The sequence below is a fragment of the Pelophylax lessonae genome (genome assembly GCF_965119305.1).
Source record: "Pelophylax lessonae genome assembly, chromosome: 4".
Lineage (NCBI taxonomy): Eukaryota > Metazoa > Chordata > Amphibia > Anura > Ranidae > Pelophylax > Pelophylax lessonae.
Genome location: NC_138771.1, coordinates 250,600,795 through 250,625,239, shown reverse-complemented (window position 1 = coordinate 250,625,239; position 24,445 = coordinate 250,600,795). Strand labels below are relative to the sequence as shown.

The 24,445-nt window shown below is 47.3% G+C and overlaps 1 protein-coding gene across 1 annotated transcript in view; it reads right to left on the bottom strand.

Moving 5' to 3' along the window:
- The window catches only part of PAWR (pro-apoptotic WT1 regulator), a 162,199-nt gene extending 158,683 nt beyond the window's left edge, over positions 1 to 3,516 (bottom strand). Inside the window, exons 1-2 of the mRNA XM_082254984.1 lie at positions 3,415 to 3,516; positions 1,525 to 2,128 (exon numbers count right to left, since the gene is read on the bottom strand). Coding sequence (XP_082111110.1) covers positions 1,525 to 2,037 — 513 coding nt within the window. The 5' untranslated portion in view covers positions 2,038 to 2,128; positions 3,415 to 3,516. The remainder of the gene's footprint in view (positions 1 to 1,524; positions 2,129 to 3,414) is intronic.
- Positions 3,517 to 24,445: the final 20,929 nt, after the last annotated feature.

The window sequence follows — 24,445 nt, the reverse complement described above, 5'->3', positions numbered from 1 at the left end:
GCTTGTTTATTCTAGGGGAGAGCAAAAGTACTTTTACTTACTTGACCCTCAACTCCCACAGCAGATGGTATTCCCCCCATGCTTCATGGTAGATTGTTACTCAGTGTCATTACGTCCAATGCAGGGCTATGGACATTTTTCTTGATGGGAAGGGGTTAAACATCTAGGGCGATCAAAGGGTTAACTGTGTGCCTAGCCAGTGTTTTTGTGTAATGTATGTGCTACTTTTACTAGGAGAAGACATGGATTTTAGTCCCTACTTTGCAGGAACACGAAATCCATCCCTCCCCCTTCCCCACGTCAGAACAGAGATCTGCCTTGTTCACATAGGCAGATCCCCGTTCTGTGTGTTTTACCAATGACTGGCAGGTGCCAGCAGACATTGAGTGCCTAGCACCTGCAGATCGGCTTCTGCTGTGAATAATAACAGCAGAAGCGGCCCGCCAGTGGCACCCACCCCCTGCAGACGGAAGTGCAAGAATACACTAATAAATATATATGTGTGTGATCCTGCGCAGAGCTACTGCTATAGGGAGGTCAGCAAGTGATTAAAGCTGGCCATAGATTATTAGCTTTTTTCCCCCCATTAATCCAACGGGCTGAAGTAGGAAAAAAATCAATCAATCAATCAATAAATAAATAAATAAATAAATAAATAAATAAATAAGCACACAACAAATACCACCATCCATAGAAACGACGAGGATGGAGGAATCCCCTCTATCCGGACATTGTATTCTGATGGTGGGACCTTCCACTGTCAGAATACAATGAACAGTGGCTGCAGCCAATTGCTGATCAGCAAAAGTTCTCCAACATTTTTGATCAACTGAAGTCGATCTAAAGCCCTGTATACACGCACAGATTGTTGGCCGTAAATTGTCGGCCAATGTCCGATCGGCCGATTGTAGGCTTGTTAGTATGATGCTTCCGACAACCGACTGCGACTTTTCGGCCGAAAAAAATCTGGTGTGTAGGCTATAAAATTTTTGTTGGCCAACAACAGAACGGCTGATTGTTCCTCAGTCAGTACAGATTTCGGCAGACAAAAATCAGATGAGCAAGACTGGGCATGCTCAGAGAAGAAAAAACACAGGGAAAGTCAACCATCACATAACATCACTTCTGAAGTTGGTTTTTGTTGGCCAACAAAAGACCAGTGCAAGTCTAGAGCAGATTTCAACCAACAAACAACACTGGACAAAAGACGGCCGATCGGTCGGACAACAATCTGTGCGTGTGTACAGGGCTTTACAATCAACTTCTTCTGAACAGGAAGGATTGAAATTTGGCTGTTCCCTCCTGAACTCTGAACATTTATGGCCCACCAAGATGAGAACGAGGTCTAGCCAGGTCCCATTAGCCTGATTGCTTGTGAAATGTGAACATGCATAAAAAGGTAGATCATGAAAAGGATGAAACAGAGCAAACAGCTCTGAACTGTTTCACCATATCTTTATGTATATACAAATACTGGAATTCACAAAGACAAGTAATATAGTGACACATTTCCCTATCACTTACCTCTGCGGAGGGTATATTGACAACTCCTGTGGACCTTCTCTTTTCCCGCAGCTTTCTCTTCTCAATCTGCCCTTTACCCTTTCTTGCACTTGGGCCAAAACTTTTCCCTTTATCCTTAGCTTTACTTGAACTCTCCTGGGATGCCGGTGGTGGAGGCTCCTCCGGTGTTGTTCCTCCCATGATGCCATCTTGTAAGGGCGCTGAGACTTTTGGTGCAGCCACCACGGTAACCTGCGGTTCCTCCACAGTCCTACTTATAGCTGGGACTTTAATTACTGATGCAGATGCTTGGCTATTGCTGTTGGGTATATTATTACTACTACTACTACTGTTATTATTCATTTCGCCACTAGTTTTATTGCCATTGTCAGTTGCTCCAGCAGCCCCTGCTGCGGCCAGCTCGGCTGCGTACATCTTTGCCCTCATCTTCTCCCGCTTGGCTTTCCATTCCTCGAGGAAATCGGTGGTGTTTGATGAAGGTGGGATGTGTGACCTGTAGCCACCGCTTGCCATGTTCTCCTGTAGTTTCTCAAAGAAGATCTTCTCCAGATGTTCAGGACATGAATTTTTGAGAATCACCAGTACAGACAGGCAACCGGAGAACCTAATGATAATTTATAGATTTTATAAGTCAGCAAATAACAGTGGGGGGGTGAACGATAGTCCAAGTGTGTCATTATTAACACCAAACGCCTGGACTGACAAGTTAATCTAGTGCACTGCACCTGGGCATCCAGAAAGAATTCGGTGCCAGGGAGTCTGACACTAACTTGGCTTTAATCTGCTTATTAGAGAGACATCTCTCTAGCTCTCTGCAGACATACTGACACAGCTCTTTAATCAGCATGTGCACACATCTACTCACACTGACACTGCCTGGATCAGACAGGCATTCCCTGCCTACAGACAGACATGGGCCCACTCTTTATTAACAACAATTAAATACATCAGGATCACAGGTGAGGAAAGAAGTGTGATCAGCCCTTTCCTCCGCAATGTTTTGATGTTCTACCAACAAATCTTGATTCTGTACCAGCAAAGGGGATAAGCTCTGCCAATAAGTCAAAGTGCATCCCTCTTGTAACCAATGCCATTTTTGGTGGTCACATGATCTGACCTGCCTACTTCCCTTCCCTATAGCATTCCAACAGGTCTCTTTTGGCTTGCTTTTTGGATACCTTAATAAACAAGTATATGCAATTAGTATCCCAAGAAAAGAAAAGAAAAAAAAAAAGATAAGAGTATTGTACATGCCAGGACTTGCAGTACAGGTGACACTTTTTTTTCTGATGCTGGATATGCTAGGCACACAACAGGGAAACTCTAGACTAGGGAGTGCTAAAGGGCAGCCACACGATCCTTGTCTCCCATCAGATCAATAGGAACTGCTGCTGATCAGTCGATCACTGGATGGCTGATCACTGGATGGCCAAACAATGATCACCGGATGACCGATCAATGATCACTGGATGGCCGATCAATGATCAGCTGATCAATGATCACTGGATGGCCGATCAATGATCACTGGATGACCGATCACTGGATCAGCTGATCAATGATCACTGGATGGCCGATCAATGATCACTCTATGACCGATCAATGATCACTCTATGACCGATCACTGGATGGGCAGCCAGCTCCTGCAGCTGAAAGAAGTAACAAGTTCCCAGACAGAGGCGCTCCGCCTGCACATCACTAGTAGAGTACAGAGTGATAAAGAGAGCAGCCGCTCCACCTTTATCTGCACACACCCCGTTTACTAATCTACAGCTTCACACTACACCTATCCCGTCTCCCCCCAATCCCGGCCACTGACCATTACCTGTGCCGTAGCCAGCTGTCACCCCCCGGGCTCCCAGGACAAGGTGCGGGGAGGAATTGTACACTCACCTCTCGCTTCGCTCACTTCGCCTTCCCGGAAGAAGCCGAAAGTTCTCGATGGATTCCGAAAGTTGACGAACTTCTGCAAGCCCGAGGGTGGTGACAATCGCATTCCGAGCCCTTCCGGAACTTGCCGAGACACTGGCGGGTTTTGTGCGCTGTGGGAGTCTTTCCTATAGGTATTGTGTGTACAGAGTGTGCCGCTGAGGGGCCACAAGTACACAGAGAGCTCTCTTATTGGTAGACAGTGTGAAGTCATTAAGGGGCTACAGATACAGAGACCTCTCCAATTGGTAAGCTGTAGGAAACCCCTGAGGGGCCACAGGTACAGAGACCTCTCCTACTGGTAGGCTGTAGGAAACCCCAGAGGGGCCACAGGTAGAGAGAGCTCTCCTACTGGTAGGCTGTAGGAAACCCCAGAGGGGCCACAGGTAGAGAGAGCTCTCCTACTGGTAGGCTGTAGGAAACCCTTGAGGGGGCACAGGTACAGAGAGCTCTCCTGTTGGTAAGCTGTAGGAAACCCCTGAGGGGCCACAGGTACAGAGAGCTCTCCTACTGTTACGCTGTAGGAAACCCTTGAGGGGCCACAGGTACAGAGAGCTCTCCTATTGGTAGGTCGTAGGAAACCCCTGAGGGGGCACAGGTACAGAGAGCTCTCCTACTGTTACGCTGTAGGAAACCCCTGAGGGGGCACAGGTACAGAGAGCTCTCCTATTGGTAGGCTGTAGGAAACCCCTGAGGGGCCACAGGTACAGAGAGCTCTCCTATTGGTAGGCTGTAGGAAACCCCTGAGGGGGCACAGGTACAGAGAGCTCTCCTACTGGTAGGCTGTAGGAAACCCCTGAGGGGCCACAGGTACAGAGAGCTCTCCTATTGGTAGGCTGTAGGAAACCCCTGAGGGGCCACAGGTAGAGAGAGCTCTCCTACTGGTAGGCTGTAGGAAACCCCTGAGGGGGCACAGGTACAGAGAGCTCTCCTGTTGGTAAGCTGTAGGAAACCCCTGAGGGGGCACAGGTACAGAGAGCTCTCCTACTGTTACGCTGTAGGAAACCCTTGAGGGGCCACAGGTACAGAGAGCTCTCCTATTGGTAGGTCGTAGGAAACCCCTGAGGGGGCACAGGTACAGAGAGCTCTCCTATTGGTAGGTCGTAGGAAACCCCTGAGGGGGCACAGGTACAGAGAGCTCTCCTATTGGTAGGCTGTAGGAAACCCCTGAGGGGCCACAGGTACAGAGAGCTCTCCTATTGGTAGGCTGTAGGAAACCCCTGAGGGGGCACAGGTATAGAGAGCTCTCCTATTGGTAGGCTGTAGGAGACCCATCGTCTTTCATATCAGTCTTCAGAACACCCAATTTACATCATAGCCCACAGCCCTCCTACTTTCACAGCAAGTTACTATCCACCCTTTTCACATCATAGTCCCCATTCCCCCTCTTTACATCAGAGTCCTCACCCCACCCTATTTACTTTAGAGTTTCTAGTCCCCCCTCCTAATTTCATATCATAGTCCCCAGCCCCCCCTTCCCATAACACACACACACACTTTCACATCGGAGCCCTCAGCCCGATCTTTTCACATCGGAGCCCTCAGCCCGATCTTTTCACATCGGAGCCCTCAGCCCGATCTTTTCACATCGGAGCCCTCAGCCCGATCTTTTCACATCGGAGCCTTCAGCCCGATCTTTTCACATCGGAGCCTTCAGCCCGATCTTTTCACATCGGAGCCCTCAGCCCCATTTTTTCACATCGGAGCCCTCAGCCCCATTTTTTCACATCGGAGCCCTCAGCCCGATCTTTTCACATCGGAGCCCTCGGCCCCATCTTTTCACATCGGAGCCCTCAGCCCCATCTTTTCACATCGGAGCCCTCAGCCCCATCTTTTCACATCGGAGACCTCAGCCCCATCTTTTCACATCAGAGCCCTCAGCCCCTCCTCTTCACATCTGGGTCCTCAGCCCCACATCTTTTCACACCTGGTGTCAAGGTACCAGGAAACCAGACCACATGGGGATGCAGGTAAAATAAAGCAGTTTATTGGAGCATACAACAATAAACGCAGGAACAAGCCCGGGTCAAGTCCAGAAGTGGGTAGTCATCCCAGCCGGGGTCGAGTCCAGAAGCGGGTCGTCTGGCGATGCGGGGTCGAGAGCCAGGAGAGTCGTCAGCCAAGCCAGGTCATACACGGAGGAACACAGAGAACAGAAGACTGCTAGTAGAGATGCACCTTGGAGCACAAAAGCAAGGGCAAGGACTGCAACCCATCAGGTGATAGATATAGTCAGGTGTGCAGCATCATCACTGTGCGTCACCCAGGCAGCAGGCAAGTGATGATGCAATTAGAGTTTATAAGAGGCAGCAGTCTGCAAATGTCCAAGATGGCTGCCAACAGGAGGGCAAGGTAAGACCTTGACACCTGGGTCTTCAGCCCCATCAACTCTTCAAATCGGTTTTCTCAACCCTTTCCACTTTTCACATCGGGGTCCTCTTCCACTTTTCACATCAGAATCCTCAACCCCCAGAGGCGTACTCCAACGCCCTTGGCTGTATCGCCCCCCCAGACAGAGAGAGGGGGGGTGAAAGAGAGAGAGGGTGACAGAGGGAGAGGGGGTGACAGACAGAGAGAGAGGGGAAGTGACAGAGAGAGAGGGGGGTTGACGGGGAGGGGGGGTGACAGAGAGAGAGTGGGGGGTGACAGGGAGAGAGCGAGAAAGAGAGGGGGGTGACAGGGAGAGAAAGAGAGAGGGGGTGACAGGGAGAGAGAGGGGGGGTGACAGGGAGAGAGGGGGGTGACAGGGAGAGGTGGGGGAGTGACAGGGAGAGAAAGAGAGAGGGGGTGACAGGGAGAGAGGGGGGGTGACAGGGAGAGAGGGGGGTGACAGGGAGAGGTGGGGGGGTGACAGGGAGAGAGGGGGGTGACAGGGAGAGAGGGGGGTGACAGGGAGAGGTGGGGGAGTGACAGGGAGAGAGAGGAGGGGTGACAGGGAGAGAGAGGGGGTGGCAGGGAGAGAGAGAGGGGGTGGCAGGGAGAGAGAGGGGGGATCCAGGGAGAGAGAGAGGGGGATCCAGGGAAAAAGAGAGGGGGTGGCAGGGAGAGAGAGGGGGTGACAGGGAGCGAGAGAGAGGGGGTGACAGGGAGAGAGGGGTTACAGGGGGGGATGACGGGGAGAGAGAGAGGGGGGTGACAGGGAGAAAGAGGGGGGTGACAGGGAGAGAGAGGGGAGTGACAGGCAGAGAGTAGAGGGTGACAGGGAGAGAGTGGGGGGTGACGGAGAGAATGAGAGTGGGGGGTGACAGGGAGGGAATGAGAGTGGGGGGTGACAGGGAGGGAATGAGAGTGGGGGGTGACAGGGAGAGAGAGAGAGGGGGTGACAGGGAGAGAGAGGTGTCCCCTGGTCAGCTTGTCCTGGGAGTGGAAAGGAGGTTGAAGGTGCTGGTCGGCGGTATGGTCTCCTCTGACAGCCTCAGTGTAATCCCCAGCCTGCCGCCGCTGGAGCCGATTGATGATGTCACGGTCATGTGACTGCTGACCGGCCTCATGTGTGGACGGAAACAGAGCTCCGGAGAGCCCACACTGACACCGCCTGGAGTGGACACAGGGCTCCCAGTTTGGAGCCGCATGCTGCCGGGGGCGCAGGCTGTGGGGTGGGTGCAACAATCACTGCTAGCACGTCCAATTTTTTTGCGCCCCCCCCCCCCCCCCCTCGGCCTGCCCCCTTGGGGGGCGCCAATCTGGCCAACCTCTTGCTGCGCCCCTGTCAACCCCTTCCACTTTTCACATCAGAATCTTCAACCCCTTCCACTTTTCACATCAGAATCTTCAACCCCTTCCACTTTTCACATCAGAATCTTCAACCCCTTCCACTTTTCACATCAGAATCTTCAACCCCTTCCACTTTTCACATCAGAATCTTCAACCCTTTCCACTTTTCACATCAGAATCTTCAACCCTTTCCACTTTTCACATCAGAATCCTCAACCCCTTCCACTTTTCACATCAGAATCCTCAACCCCTTCCACTTTTCACATCAGAATCTTCAACCCCTTCCACTTTTCACATCAGAATCTTCAACCCCTTCCACTTTTCACATCAGAATCTTAAACCCCTTCCACTTTTCACATCAGAATCTTCAACCCCTTCCACTTTTCACATCAGAATCCTCAACCCCTTTCACTTTTCACATCCGAGTCTTCAGACCCCCACCCCTTCACATCATATTCCTAACTATCTCCACTCTCAAACTGGAGTCCTTAGCTGCTCTTTCACATTAGACCCCTCAGTCCCTCCTTCACATGTGAGAACTCAGGCCCTCCCACCTTTCACATCAGAATCCTCAGCCCCTTCCACTTTCATATAGACTCCACTCTTAAAGTCACAGCCCTCTTTCCCTTTCCTCCATTTTACCCCCCATTCTGAGTCTTCACCGCAACACACTTTTTCGTTAGTCCTCGCCCCCAACGCACACACACATGCACAAACCTTCACATCAGAGTCCTCAGTCCCACCCTTTCACATTATTATTTAGCCCCTCCCCCCCACATTTAAATCAGAATTGTCAGCTCCCCCACCACTTTCACATTTGAGTCCTCAGCCCCCTTTAACTCTATCACATCAGAGTCCTTTTACCAACTCCCCCATTTTACATCAGAGTTCTTACCCCACACACACTTTTACATTAAAGCCCACACACACTTTCACATCAGAATCCTCAACCCACCCCCCCCCCCCTACTTTCAACTTAGACTCAGACCCCCCCTCCCCACTTTCACATCCATGTTTTAATTCCCCTTCTTTCACATCAGAGGCCTTGGTTCCCGCCTTTCACATTAGAGTTCTCAATCCTTCCCCATTTTCACAACAAATTACTCATCCCCCCCCCCTTTACATCAGATTGCTTCATTCCAGATTGCTTAATTCCCCTCCCCCTTTTACATCAGAGTCCTCAACACCCCCCCTTCCTTCTGTATGAAAGTACTCAGCCCCACCCTTTCACATAAGAGTCCTTGTCCCCCCCCCCCCTCGCCTTTCACATCAGAGTCCTAAGGCAGGCCATAGACGATTCGAATTTCGTTCGAAAATCGTAAATGGCAGTGTTATCGAACGATTTTCGTATCGTTAGTGTGGTATGTAAAACGTTCGATTTTCGTACGACAGCAAAAATTCACATATCCAACATGTTGGGTTTTTTTGCGAAAATCGGCCGAATTTCGTATCATTAGTGGGGGAGTTGTATGATTTCGCCTAACAAAACACAGAACAGTAGGGAGTGTGTCCGGTAGAGATGTGGTTAAAAGGCACAAAAAATAGTGTTTTGTCGTACGATTTTCGGCTCACATTGATGGTACACTCGATGATGTGCACGAGTGCCGCTTTCGTTTATCGAACAATAAATCGTACGTAATTCGAATCGTCTATGGCCTGCCTTAGTCCTCAACTTTCATTCATAGTACTCCCAACCCCACTTTCACATCAGAGTTCTTAGCACCCCTCCCACTTACACATCAGAGTTATCAGCCCCCCACACATATACAAACACTTTTAACATTAGGGTACTAAGCAACCCAGGCAATACTTTTACATTGGAGCCCTCCCTACCTTTCATATCCAAGGCCTCAGTCCTGCCCTTTTACATCTGAGTCATCAGGTACCCCCCCACACTCCCACATCAGAGACCTCAGTACCCCCTTTCACATCAGAATCCACAGTCGTTGCCCCCCACACTTTTACTATCAGAGTTCTTAGCCCCCCATGTTTACATTCTTTTTTTTTCTTCTTTTTCAACAGTCAATCCCTCCCCCCTTCTTTTCAGTCCCCCTCTTAACATTGCAATCCTCACCACTGTGTGGCTCAGTAGCATTCCAGTGGTAGTGAGGAGCAACAGGTGCAGACAGAAGTGGACTGAATACCTCCTGCCCTAGATTGCTGTCATACCTTTCCATGATGCTGGCAGTTAGCCCAGTTGAGAAAACCTGGAAATGTGCAGTCTTGTCCCAAGGAAGCACCTATATTTCTTTGTCATGACAAGTGATTGCACAGATGGGAAGGGGCTTTAGAGCATAAAATGGAAATCTGCATGAAAAGTGCATGATTCTAACACAAAGGAGACCTGCACAGAGCAGGTAAGTATGCCATTTTTCTTCTGTCTCTGGGTATATTGGAAACCCCTGAGGGAGGAAGTAGAAAGGGAGTGCCTGGGTCCACATGTCCTGCCGTAGAGGAGCTGTTGCTGATTCAGACTAGAAGCTTGGATTATTAGGCAAGTGTTCCAGTGTTTAATCAGTTACTTTTGTTGACCATAGCTTCCAGGGATGTGTGTGTGCATGTGCATATACTATATGTATATGCGCATATATATATATATATATACACAGTATCTCACAAAAGTGAGTACACCCCTTACATTTTTGTAAATTTTTTATTTTATCTTTTCATTTGACAACACTGCAGAAATGACACTTTGCTACAATGTAAAGTAGTGAGTGTACAGCTTGTATATCAGTGTAAATTTGCTGTCCCCTCAAAATAGTGAGAGCGATAATTCCAAATATAACACACTTGAGACCTTGTAACACTAACGAGTCACATGACACCGGGGAGGAAAAATGGCCAATTGGGCCCAATTTGGACACATTTATTTAGGGGGTGTACTCACTTTTGTTGCCAACGGTTTAAACATTATTGGCTGTGTGTTGAGTTGCTTTGAGGGGACAGCAAATTTACACTGTTATACAAGCTGTTCACTCACTAATTTACATTGTAGCAAAGTGTAATTTCTTCAGTGTTGTCACATGAAAAGATTTAACAATATATTTACAAAAATGTGAGGGGTGTACTCTTTTGTGAGATACTGTATGTGTGTATGTATGTATATATATCTGAATAGAGTGAGTCACTCCTGCTGTGTTTTGAATTCACCTCACAGGGATCGCATCAATAGCAAATTCCTAATATTCCACTACAATTAAACATCAAAAACTGAGGATACGATCTCCATATATTGCAATGATTTATCACTTCAAAGATTCTATCCTTATACAAAGTCAAAGACAAATAAACATATTTGTCTTTGACTTTGTTTGAAGATGGAATCTTTGAAGCAAAATATCATTGCAATATATGGAGATCCCATCCTCATTTTTTAATATATACTTTACATACAGTATATATATATATATATATATATATATCTACTGATGTGTGTGTGTGTGTGTATATATATATATATATATATATATATATATATATATATATATATACGCACACACATGCACAATGTGCATGTGTAGCGGTCACCTTACTGTATGTTAGTAGGTGAACCTTTTTATTGCAATAGAGTCCATATGCAACTCCTGTTATTCTAATGAACCCTGTCCTTTCTGGTCTGGGATCACTGGTCTACAAATTTTGGGAAATTATCGACCTTTGGGATAAAATGTGCTAATTCCTACATATTTTATTTGATTAATTAGAAAACAGGTGAGAAAGGTGCTAGTTGGCTAAAGTTTTCAAGATATTTCACAATAAAGAGTTATACACAGCAGGCACATATTTGCCTAGAAGGGGAGGGAGGTGTCTGATGATCATTATGCCTCGTAATTTCTTGACAAAGTCAGGTAGAACAATGAAAATGTTACCACAGAATCCTAAGAGATTGTGGAGTTTCTGGTCCAGCTCTGGCTATGCTGATAAATGCCAGAAAACCTGTCTCTAGGAGAATCTATTATAGGGTCTGGAGATCCTACATTTCTTGGTGTGAATCCAAGAGATGCCATCCTCGTAAGTACAGTATCTCACAAAAGTGACATTTTCACTTAGGGGTGTACTCACTTTTGTTGCCAGCGGTTTTGACATTATTGGCTGTGTTAACTGTAAACAAAGAATGTGTATATTGCGCTCAACAATCAAATTTCTCAAAAAAGTGCTTGTGTGCTTATACGGCTGATATTATCCCATAAATAGCAGCAATGCAGTATTCAGGTATAACCAAAATCAGCTATTGATATATATAAATAAATAATGAAAAAATTATTATATAAATTGTACAGTCCTTCTTATGGTGATACGCGTGATTAAATAAATAAATATTATAGTCCTTAAAGTGCTCAGTGCAAAGTGATGTCTCAGCAATCTGGAAAGACTTGAACTTGATGCAAGAAAGCCTTCACCAATAAAACTCCACCCAGTGCTCTGATTAGATACTCCTTACCAGAGACATATGACCCCTTAATTACACATTCAGCATTGATCTCCAATAGAGGCTCCAAGCTGTCCTTATCATTGTTTCCTCATCAGCAAGATAGCAGGCTCAATTACTATAGGAAGCTCTGGGGTCATGGACATCCAAATGCAGAAAATAGAAAGGAGATTCCAATAGTGTAATACGTCTAAATACTCTGGGTTTATTAATAAAATTGCACTTACTACAATGCGGTGTTCAAAACGCCTTCATTCCAAAAACAAACGGCAGGTCTGGTGGATAGGACGCCACTTCGCGCCTGCGTTCCACCAAACCGGAACTCTACGGTCTCACGCTCCCGACGCACGTTTCGTCAGGCGTGCTGACGTCATCAGGGGATGACGTCTGTACGCCCCTGATGACGTCCCCTGATGACATCAGCACGCCTGACGAAACGTGCGTCGGGAGCGTGAGACCGTAGAGTTCCAGTTTGGTGGAACGCAGGCGCGGAGTGGCGTCCTATCCACCAGACCTGCCGTTTGTTTTTGGAATGAAGGCGTTTTGAACACCGCATTGTAGTAAGTGCAATTTTATTAATAAACCCAGAGTATTTAGACGTATTACACTATTGGAGTCTCCTTTCTATTTTCTGCATTTGGATGTCCATGAACCCGGAGCTTCCTATAGTAATTGAGCCTGCTATCTTGCTGATGAGGAAACAATGATAAGGACAGCTTGGAGCCTCTATTGGAGATCAATGCTGAATGTGACCCCCTGTAACTAAGGGGTCATATGTCTCTGGTAAGGAGTATCTAATCAGAGCACTGGGTGGAGTTTTATTGGTGAAGGCTTTCTTCCATCAAATTCAAGTCTTTTCAGATTGCTGGGACATCACTTTGCACTGAGCACTTTAAGGACTATAATATTTATTTATTTAATCACGCGTATCACCATAAGAAGGACTGTACAATTTATATAATAATTTTTCATTATTTATTTATATATATCAATAGCTGATTTTGGTTATACCTGAATACTGCATTGCTGCTATTTATGGGATAATATCAGCCGTATAAGCACACAAGCACTTTTTTGAGAAATTTGATTGTTGAGTGCAATATACACATTCTTTGTTTACAGTTATCACGTTTTTACGTTTTTTATTGCAGCTCGCAGTGTGGAAGAAATTCCCACATTTGTTCACTCACAATTTTCTTGGTTTGACACTGATCAGTGTCTAATTTGTTAAATATCACCCATTTGCGCAGTTCTTTGTTTGGTTTACACCAAATTTTTTTCTCACATTATTGGCTGTGTGTTGAGTTATTTTGAGTGGATCTTAAATTTACACTGTTATACAAGCTGTACACTCACTACTTTACATTGTAGCAAAGCGTAATTTCTTCAGTGTTGTCACATGAAAAGATATAATAAAATATTTACAAAAATGTGAGGGGTGTACTCAATTTTATGAGATTTTGTGTCATTGGAAGAATAATTTATTTTCTTCAAATAGGAGTGGACTTGAAGCTGACATTAGGAACCATTAAGGGGCAGATCTCCGCCTTGTCTGTTTTCTTTCAGAAACCATTAGCAACACACTCCTTGGTTCGGGCTTTTTTGCAAGGTGTGATTCACACGGTTCCGCCACTCAAGCCACCCCTATGTCCTTGGGACTTAAATCTTGTGCTCTCTGTGTTACTGAAGCATCCCTTTGAGCTTATCAGGTATATTCAATTGGTTTTCTTGATAAGGAAATTGGTCTTTTTGGTTGCCATATCCTTGACCAGAAGGTGTCAGAATTGGCAGGTCTTTTCTGCAAAGAGCCATTTTTGATCCTTCATCAGGATAGAAAGGTCCTACGCCCTCATCCAGCCTTTTTGCCTAAGGTAGTTTCTGGTTTTCATCTAAACCAAGCTATTGTTCTACTTTCCTTTTATTTATTAGCTAGACAGGAGTTTAGCTTTAATGTCCAACTCACCCACACGGGGGTGGCTGCATGCATGGAAATAAGAATCAGGAGGTCCTGGTGGTGCAGCGCCTGATACAAGTGTATGCCATCAGTTTCTAGTGCTGGTATGATAACTTTTTTGGGAGCAAATCTGAGTTTTGTTTTTAAGAGTTTTACTAAAGATACTTTCCACGGACGGGGCGTGGCTAGCGGGACATGTGAGCGGACGTGCTTTTGGCGGCTCTGAGCTCCCCTCGCTGTAATCCTGCTCCATCCTTGGAATCCTACGCTCCTTTTTCGTTTTTTCTTGCTGCGGGAGTTCGGTGCAGTGTTCTGGGTGCCTCCGGTTGCCATTTCGGTGGATGGGCAAGAGGAAAAAGCAGCCTCCGGCCAGGATGAGCGTTACCGCCCGGTCCTGCCAAGATGGCCGCCGCTCCACCATGCCTCTGCCTTCCCCGGCCTCCACTCCGGATCTGTTTGGGGAGGCATCCGGAGCCTCTCCACCACATTCACCGGGTGCCTCGGCTCCTCCGGAGCTTCTCTCCCAGACGTCCCCCAGCGCGGATGGGATGGATGACGATCCGGTGCAGGAACCCACCCTGAAGGACGTTCTGCAGGCCCTCAAGGTAAATCATTCCGATCTTATGGGGAAGGTGGCAGAGCTCAAGCTGGACATTACTATCATGCGCCAGGACATGAGCAAAGTCCGGGACCGGGTTACTGAAACAGAACGTCGCATTAGTGACTTGGAGGACACTGTACACCCCCTGGTCCCTGACTTGAGACAGTGCGGGAAGAGGCTTAAAAGTGTGGAGGACAAGATGGACGATTTGGAAAACCGTCTACGCCGTAATAACGTATGGCTGGTGGGGCTGCCAGAGCGGGTTGAGGGGTCTGACCCTGTGTCCTTCCTGGAAAGCTGGTTCCAGGAGGAATTTGGCCAAAATTCCCTGTCCACATGCTTTGTGATTGAGCGGGCTCACAGGGTACCAGGTAGGCCTCTCCCTGTGGGCAGCCCCCCCCCCCCCCGCACAGTGATAATTCGCTTCCTGAACTACAGGGACAGGGACTCTATCCTTCGTTCTGCCAGAATTAAAGGGAACCTGAAGATTAACAATGCGGTGGTCTCTCTTTACCCGGATTACTCTCCTGTGGTCCGCACTCTGCGGGCTAAGTATCAACAAGCCAAGCAGATGCTCCGGGAAAGGGCTATGCAATACTCCATGATGTTTCCTGCTACCCTTCGAGTCACCTATCAAGATAAAGCACATTTTTTCCAGTCTCCTGCTGCTGTTTTTTTTCTGGTTGGAGTCCCTGCCTCGCCAAGACCGGGGGTCTGGACACCGAGCCCCTGATACCTGATCTGTCTTCTCGGATGCTGTTTTGGTTCAGTTTGGTGATGGCCGTCTCCCGCCCAGGACCACTTGGACTCTTTTTCTGGGAGTGTTAGGATGCCTTACAGCCCTTCTGGTGAGGGGAGCTCCCCCTCCTAGAGCTAGGGGCTGCCTTGTTTTGATTCCCCCTTGTTCTACATCTTTTTTCCCCTTGACTTGTTGAACACTACAGTTGTGTACTTTCCTTTGGTTACATGCTGGGGACACTGCCCAGGTTGGTTTTAGCCGATTGACCCTGGCTGGCCACGTTCTCTCGCTTCCAGTACAAGTTTTTGGGATAAAGCCCGCGCCTAGTTTGTTTTTTTTTTGTTCTTTTTCTTTTGGGCGTCCGGGCAGGGGATTCTGAGGGGTTATTTTGTTTTTTCCCCCCTCCCCCCTCCTTTTTTCTCCCTGATTGTTTGTGTGCTGGGGGGCTGGGGCTGTTCTTTTTGTGAGCCCTGTCCCCCCTCTTGTCTTATGTCTTTTCTGTTTGGTTGGGTGTGTGTTTGTGTGTATGAGGTGTATGTGTGTGACTGTTTTTCTGTGGCCTTCCTCTGCCTCCGGGATCACGCTGCAGTATCTGGGGATATGGCTTGTTGGGTTTTACAGCCCTTCATTGCTTATCTGATAATTTGTCTATGTCACGGGTCACGTGTGTCTCCTGGAACGTGAGGGGTCTGAACTCAAAATTTAAGAGGGCCATGTTGTTTGATTTCCTGAAGAGCCATAAGCCGCATGTCCTGTGTTTGCAGGAGACGCACCTGACTGGCTCTCGCATCCGTGCGCTACACAAATATTGGGTCTCTAGTTCCTACCACTCCACTTACTCTAATTACGCTAGGGGGGTCTCCATACTGATCCGTAAGGGGTTGCCCTTTGTGTGTTCCAGGGTGCTCACAGACCTGTTTGGCCGCTACATATTTTTACATTGCCAAATACATGCGGTACAGCTCCTCCTGGTGGTGGTGTACGTGTCTCCTCCTGTTACGGCTGCCTTCTTCTCGGACCTGAGTGTGGGGTTGGCTGAATTTCCCTGTGTTCCTACTCTCCTGTTGGGGGACTTTAATTCGGTTCTGGACCCTATCCTGGACTGCTTGCGGCCCCTCCAACATGAGTCTAGGCTGTTCAGTCAGTGGTGTGCCTCGTGTAACTATGTTGATGTCTGGCGCCTGCGCCACCCGGTGGCGAGGGTTTATTCCTGCCAATCTAGAACGTACAATGCTCTTTCCAGGCTTGACTATGCCCTGACTTCCTCTGACATGACGCCTTTGGTTCACTCTGTGGACTACGTTGCTCAGACGCTTTCGGACCATTCTATACTTACGGTTGAATTGATGTTGGGCCACAGGGTCGCTTTTCGAACGTGGAGGCTCAGCCCTTTATGGGTCTCTGCGCCTGAACTGCGGGACTTGGTCCTCCAGGATATGAATTCCTACTGGGAATTTAATGCTCACTCCTCTACCGCGGGGTCCCGCTGGGATGCCTTTAAGGCCTCTACTCGGGGGGCCTACATCTCCCGCATCGCGGCCCATCGCTGTTCCAGCCGGGCTGCTTTGCGTGAGCTGGAAGACTCCCTGGCTACTGCGCGTGCTCGTTACGCTGCCGACCCTACTCCGGTGCTCCGGGATGCCCTGGTTGGGGCTCATACGGCCCTTAAACTACACTTGATTGACATGACTCGTAAACAGCAACTGTATCTTGCTGCTAGACTGCATGAACATAGTGGGAAGAATGGTAAACTTCTGACCTTTCTCTCCAGGGCAGATTACGTGGACCGATCGATTGCCCAGATTAGAACGACTGATGGTTCGGTAGTGGCGGACCCACTGCGAATTAATGAGACATTCCGCTCCTTTTACTCCGATTTGTATTCGGAGCGGGGGGCGGTTGACGAGACCGAGCTTGTGGGGTTTTTGGACTCGTTGGTCTTTCCGGTGTTGTCCGATGCCCACAGGCTGATGTTGGACGCTCCTTTGACAACTAAGGAGATCGAGACGGCTATTGGCTCCCTGCCATCTAATAAGACACCAGGACTCGATGGCTTGCCCACGGAATGGTACCAGGAGTACCCCGGGGATCTTGCCAGTAGATTGCGGGACCTTTATAAGGTGGCCCTGGATGAGGGTGAACTCCCGGCATCTATGCGGGAGGCACTCATCGTGGTACTGCCCAAACCGGACAAAGACGGCTTACTGTGTGACTCATATCGACCTATTTCGCTGCTTAACAGTGATGTGAAGATTCTTGCAAAACTTTTGGCTACCCGCCTCGCTAAAGCTATAACTACCCTTATCCATCCCGATCAGAATGGGTTCATGCCTGGGAAGAGCACGTATGATAATATTCGCAGGCTCCATATACACCAATACACTGCAACTAAGGAGGCGAGGAGTGGCCTGGTGTTGTCTCTCGATATTCAGAAGGCCTTTGATACTGTGAGATGGGACTTTGGCAGGTTATGTCGAAGATGGGGTTTGGCCTCCATATCAGATGGGTGCGTCTGCTCTACTCACGGCCGCTAGCCAGAATTTGTACGAATAAGGATGTGTCTGCGACCTTTTCCCTCCACCGTGGTACTAGGCAGGGCTGCCCTCTGTCGCCGCTACTGTTTGCCCTTGCCATTGAGCCGTTGGCTCTGGCGGTGCGACAGACGGTGACGGTGGGTGGTATCCTTTGTGGTGGCCTGGAGGAGAAAATTTCGCTGTACGCGGATGATGCCCTCATATATCTGGATGGCACCGAGTCCTCCTTTGAAGCCTTGCTGGGAGTGGTGGAGGAGTTCGGCGGGGTGTCCGGCCTTAGAGTGGGATGGGATAAATCGGTGGCTTTTCCGCTTGGCCCACCCGCGGATTATAGTTTTTTGCAGCGTTTTGGCGTTTCCCTCTCTACAGCGTTTAAATACTTAGGGATACAGGTACACACGGATCTCCAGGTCTATAGCTCTTTGAATGTACAGCTTATTATCGCCCACATGGAGGTTCGGTTGCGTATCTGGTCTTCGCTGCCACTGAATCTCATTGGCAGGATTAACATTTTTAAGATGATTTACTTACCTAAATTCCTTTATGTTTTTCGGGCTTCCCCAGTTTTTCTACCTAGGCGGTTGTTCAACAAAATTGACTCTGCCCTTACCTCCTTTTTTTGGCAGGGCTCCCGCCCTCGCATAGCCAGGTCCTCTCTCCAGGCCTCCAAATTCCAGGGGGGCCTGGCGTGTCCAGACCTTTATAAGTACTTCATTGCGTCCCAGCTTACGTACTTGTATGATGGCCTCGGCGATTCTCCTGGTAACTCCTCCACCATTCTCGTATTGGCCATGCATGGCTCGCAGGCACAGGCTACGGATGCCCTACACAGATCTGTCCCTAGACGCTGCTCCCGTAACTCTCCTATGGAGGTAGGGTGGTTGGCCTGGCATGCTGGTAATAAGTTGTTAGTGGAGACGCCTGCTGTGTCTCCCAATGCCCCATTATGGGATAATCACAACTTCCCCGAGCTCTATGGTCATCCGGATTCGGGCTGGTGGTCTGGACTTGGGGTGACCCATGTCTCTCACGTCTTTCGGTCATCTCATTTTGTTTCCTTTGATGACCTGAAGGCCCACCATGGTGTGAGCAACCGTTTTTTCTTTAAATACCTGTTATTACGCCACGCCGCCCGTGCGCAGTTTGCGGGGCTGACCCTGGAGCTCGGGGAATCCCCGATGGAGCTGTTATTGTCTATTGAAGGGATAAATAAAATGGTCACTACGTTTTATATGAGGCTGCAGGCGGCGGGTGCTGACCCGTTTAAAATGGCCATGGGCCGGTGGGTCGCGCTCTTGCCCGACCTGACAGAGGAGACATGGGAGGAGGCCACGGAGGTTTGTTTTCAGGATCTTATTAGTTCAAACAATAGGTTAATACAGTTTAAATGTATCCATCATCTGCATTATACACCCCAGAAGTTGGTCCGTATGGGGGTAGCCCCCGGGAGCCGCTTGCCCTAGGTGCGGCTGTCCTGCTGCGGACTTGCTCCACATGTTCTGGTCCTGTCCCCATGTTAAAGGTTACTGGACATCTATTTTTGCCTTTTTTACTAATAAACTGCACCTGTCGGTCCCTCTTACTCCTGAGGTAGGCCAGCTGGGTGTGTTGAATGACATTGTACATCGTGTACGCCCTAGGATCCTGCTCCGCATCTTACTGTTCTATGCCAGGAAACTTGTTTTGTTACATTGGAAGAGGGCTGAACCGCCTACCATACAGGAGTTCTATACTTTGGTGCGCAGTGATGTTCCGCTTTATAAGCTAATTTATAAGGGTAGAGGGTGTCCTAAAAAGTTCACTAATGTCTGGCAGCCCTGGCTTGATGTGGAAGACTCGTATTGGGCAGATGCCCCTTTGCCCTCCAGCTTATCTCTCGACTGAGTCTGAGTAGCCCCGGATGTCATGCGGTTTATATTTGTTTTATTACATGAGTTGTATGTTCTATACCCCCCCCCCTTATCTTGGGGGGTGGGTACCTGGAGGTAGGGGACGGTGTGTGATTGTGGATGTGTGGGTGTGTATGGTGTGGTTAGTCTTGTTGGTGTGTTCCTTTCTCCTTCCCCCCCCCCCCCCATCTCTGTGACAACCGGTTGGGAGTGTAGCCTCGCAGTTGCTTGGCCCTCCTGGCTCTTTGTGGTACGCATCCCATTTTTTCCCCTTCCCCCCCCTTGATTTGGGCCGTTTGGCCCCTCTCTATTCCCCCCCCTTCCCCCCCCTTCTGTGGTGTTAGGTTAAGATGTCTTCTGATACCCTTGTGTAATTTACATGCTTGCCTTACACTTGTTTTATGGGCAATGTTGCCCTTGTGTTTTCTTTTTGTTACTGTTATGCAAAAATTTAAATAAACACCTTTCAAAAAAAAGATACTTTCCACGCTATGAGCCCTTTCACTCTGGACTTTACGTAATAAACACACGTGAAATGTTTTAATGAACACTTAATGTAAAGGGACCTACAACCAGCCTGGTTCAATTAATTATACTGTATGTGATTTTTTTTCACTTATTTATTTATTTGATTTTATGTAATAAAAGTTATTTTTATTGCAGGTATTTATATTTCAGTATCTGGGGAGATGCTATATTTTTATATTTCATGTTTTTACTTTTGTTGCAGGTATTTATATACAAAACTGTTTCTATATTTGGTGATATTGATACAGCATTATTATTATGGTGGGTATAGTTATGTAGAGCACAGAATCTGCCTGTTATTAGGTTCAGTGGATGCTGCAAGGCCCTTATGTGAACCCTTTACAACCACAAAAGGGGAATTTGACCTGCAAAATCCAGTCTTGGCATTAAAATACACACTAATCATCCTGACTACATCCAAAGAATGTAAAGCAATTTCCTTAGGATGGACTGGCTTGAGACAGAGAAGAGAGCACAATGTCTTCATTCAAGTGGAAAGCTGACACCACCTTAGGCAAAGGCTGGACAATTCCTGGTCACCCGATCGCCATGGCAACTGAAAAAACTCTTTTGGCGACTGGGTCATTGAGAACTATTGATGAAGCAGTAGTTATGAATGTGTATTCTTTTGTGCAGACTCTGTTTTTTACCACCCAGTCCATTTTCTGTATGTAACCAATCCAAGTCCAGCTGGAAGGCAAAGCAGGCACTTTTTGGGTAGCCCTTCAATTTGCGATTGGCACAGGTGGCATTTCCTCTGAACCGTGTCCTAGTTAGGAGGGTGAATGTGTTGTTGGCAATCAGAGGCAGGGTGTTGTGTGAGTGTGGAGAGAAAAAGAAAGCCAGTTTGAACTAGTATGAGCTGATATGACAAATGCTTGTGGACAGGGAGGTGTGGTGTATGTGTGGGGGACACTTAATTCACCTGAGGAAAAGTGCTAGACATCATTCCTGCAGGATAAAGTGTGCACAGGGCAGGCTTGGCTGTTTTTGTCAATGAGATCCGTTTCCTGTACTATGGATACAGCGATGACACGGAATTCTCCAATTTTAGATACTATATTGTAGGTATTAGAGAAAGAACATCTTATTCAATGTTGTTTAATTTTGTTATTGAATATTTCATAATTACCCTAGATTATATCTGTGTAGCTTTATGCTGACATTCTCTAAGGTTATTGCCTTATATTGTAAAGCTTGTAATACCTGTGTGTTATTGAAAAAGATGTAGTGATCATGGTCATATGCAGGTTGCCTAGTGCTGACTTCTAGATTTTAAAGCTGGCCTCTAGTTCTGGGTGAGTTTTGTCAAAGCCTCTTTTCAACAGAAAGTAGAGCCTAGGATGCAGAATGACCGTATCTCTATGAGGGACTGAGGGACTTGCAAGAGAATGACACCATCTCCAATACTCTTCTGGCTGAAGTAATGGCTACTAGGGGAGCCACTTTGTGAAAGAGTGTTTGTAGTTATCTCTCTATTATTCTTAGGTTAAGGTCCCATGGCAACAACCGTAGCCTAACCAGATGGGTGACGTGCATCAGATTAAAGGTGTGGAAGCAACACAAGGGAAACACAGAAATAGGACCTCCAATGCTGACACCTGACTCATAAATGTGCCTAAAGCCCACCGCTGCTCTATCCCATGCTGGAGAAAAGCCAGGAAGTAGGCAAAAGAGAAGCCGTAAGGTGGGTTAATAGCCTTGCTACAAACTTTTCAATTGTGGAGACATCTGGTGATCCCTTTCATGTGAAGATGTATTGGAAAACCTCTGGGTGAAGGGCCCATTCTCCCTGATCCAGACCCTTTAGATTGAGATAGACTAGACACCTAGTATGTATACTGCGGACAGGGTTGGCATGTGACTCTCCACCCAACTCAGAATGTAGGATATCTCCAGTGCTGCCCCCAAGCTCTTGTTTCCTCTCTGGTTTAAATGCATTACTTCCTTGGGGTTTTCCAAATGCACTCTCACTGGTGCTCTTCCAGGAGATGCACCCAAAGAAGGAAAGCCATATAATCACTTGAAGCTCCAGCACAGTAATGAGAAGCAGAATTTCTTCCTGCCTCCAACCATCTTTACTTGACCAGAGACCCAGTACTCTTTGCCAGCCACACAAGTTCGTGTTCCTCATTAATATTTTGCAGCAAAGAGAAAAGAAGCATTTCCAGCTAGCAGCAGAAGAATGTGGATCCATGCTGCTAATTTCTGATGAGGTGTTGCACATAAAGAACCGATCTGCGGGGGATCAACATGAGACCCAAAATTTGCATGCATTTTCGAATGGTTGAGCACCTGTGATCATGCAGTAGCTGAACATGAAATTGTAGTTCCCATAGTTTCCATAGAATTTGAATGGTGAAGGATAGGTTGGATTTCAGTTCTGAACAAGACTCTGCACACAATAGAAGGTCCTCCCTCTCAACATTAAGTTGGCTAAAACTGAAGACTATTAAAAAGATGGTGTAAGTAAATAAATAGTGCTCTACATCCCAAATAAGCATAACCCATAACCAGGAACCCATAAGAAAAAGACAAAATATGGGACTTTCATAGAAAAGAAACATAAAAAACACTTTATAATCAATTAATTGTTATAATGCACTCTGTTGTGCAATATATGCCAATAGCCACACATGTATAAAAAAAAACTACCCTGCATATAACCCAAAACATATTAAACATATTAAAGTCTGGTATAGATTTGGAGGGGTCCCCCCCCCCCAAATCCATACCAGACCCTTATCCGGGCATGCAGCCTGCAAGGTCAGGAAAGGGGGGGGTGAGCGAGCAAGGGGGCCCCCAGATCCAGCCCCTCCCTATAAGAATAGGTATCAGGTACATTGTACTCCTACCAATTCACCACAAAAGTGTACAAAAGTAGTAAACACGAGACAGTTTTTGACAAATCCTTCATTAAAAAAAATAGTGCCTCTTGTAAAATCCATCATCAATCAAGCGGCCCCCCGGACCTAAAATATTAAAAAAATCAAAAACGCTCTCGCCTCCTGGGATGCCTCCTGCCGTATACCTACTCTGAGCTTTGACATCTCTTATATAGGCAAGGGCCAGGACCACCTGGCTACGTCACCCAGTGGCACTGCCCCCTTCTGACATCACGTGACAGATCTAGGGGCCCCCTTTTTAAAAGGGGCTTCCAGAGTCTGATAAGCCCCCTGCCCGCAGACCCCGGCAACCACAGCCCAGGGTTGTCGGGAAGAGGTCCTCGTCCTCATCAACATGGGGACAAGGTGCTTTGGGTGGGGGGGGCAAAGCACCGACCCCCCCCTATGTTGAGGGCATGTGGCCTGGTATTGTTCAGGAGGGGGGGATGCATGCTCGCCCCCCCCCTCCATTCCTGACCCGCCAGGCTGCATGCCCAGATAAGGGTCTGTTATGGATTTTGGGGGGGACCTCATGCATTTTTTTTTTTTAATTTTGGCGTGGGGTTTCCCTCCAAATCTTTACCAGACCCGGAGGGTCTGGTATGGACTTGGGGGGGGGGGGGCTACGCTGTTTTTTTTCTTTATTTTTTATACCGGCACTTTTTTTTTTTTTTATTCAGCTGTTAGCAGGGAAGCCCATTGACAGCTGGAGACTCATCGGTTGTTAAGGATGCCATGGCCGGCTTCCCAGCCCCGCTCCTTAACAACCAGCTTGCACTGTGCCCTGATTGGGCAAGGCTTTGCTCAATCAGGGTGCAGAATGCACTGTGTAGCGCTCAGTGCATTGCAGGGTGTTCATCAGGGTGAACGCCCTGCAAATATGGGTGTTCGGCAAACAGTCAGCTGAACCCATGCTTGGGCCAAACCATTCGCCCATCCCTAATTACAATTCATTTGATCACTCTTCATAACATTTTGGAGTATATGCAAATTGCCATTATAAAAACGAAGGCAGCAGGCTTTGTGAAAATTAATATTTGTGTCTTTCGTAAAACATTTGGCCATTACATTAATACGTTTTCACTAATCCTTTTTTGGAGCACTAAAAAGAATCAGCAAAAATCTACCTTCTCAGACTCCTTCATTCTACCCTGTATGGCTAGGCAGTGTCTGAGTTACTCCTGACATCATTTTCATTCAGGCTTCCTTCAGCACAACTTTTAGTCTATGGCTGACTTCAAGTTCAAGAATTTGCTTTTATGGCATCTCTTGGTTGCCCCAATCTGAAAAATTCTACAAAATCACGCTGCATCTTAGAGTAGCCTAGTAATCTTTCCAAAGAAGGTTAGTTTTATTGTTTGGTCCTAGTATTTATTCACATTACCTTAGCTAAGGACTCTCAGATTCTACAGCTGATCTTGAAAAAAGCCCTTGTTCCTGTAAATAAATAAATAAATAAATAAATAAATAGCTTGCAGGCTATCAAATTGCTTGCATTCTGAGCAGAAAAACTTTTTTACTCTTGCCCCCTCAAAAAAATGTGGTTTTATTTGTTTGTTTTTATTAATTGTGTTCACTGACTTAGTAACGGTTACACTGTCTCCAAATGTTGTCAAATTTTCTTCCATTAGGTAATAGTTTCTGTAACCACATGTAGTTTGTAGGTGCCTGACACTTTGCTAGCTGCCCCACAAAGCACCCTCAGCTGCTCTATATTGC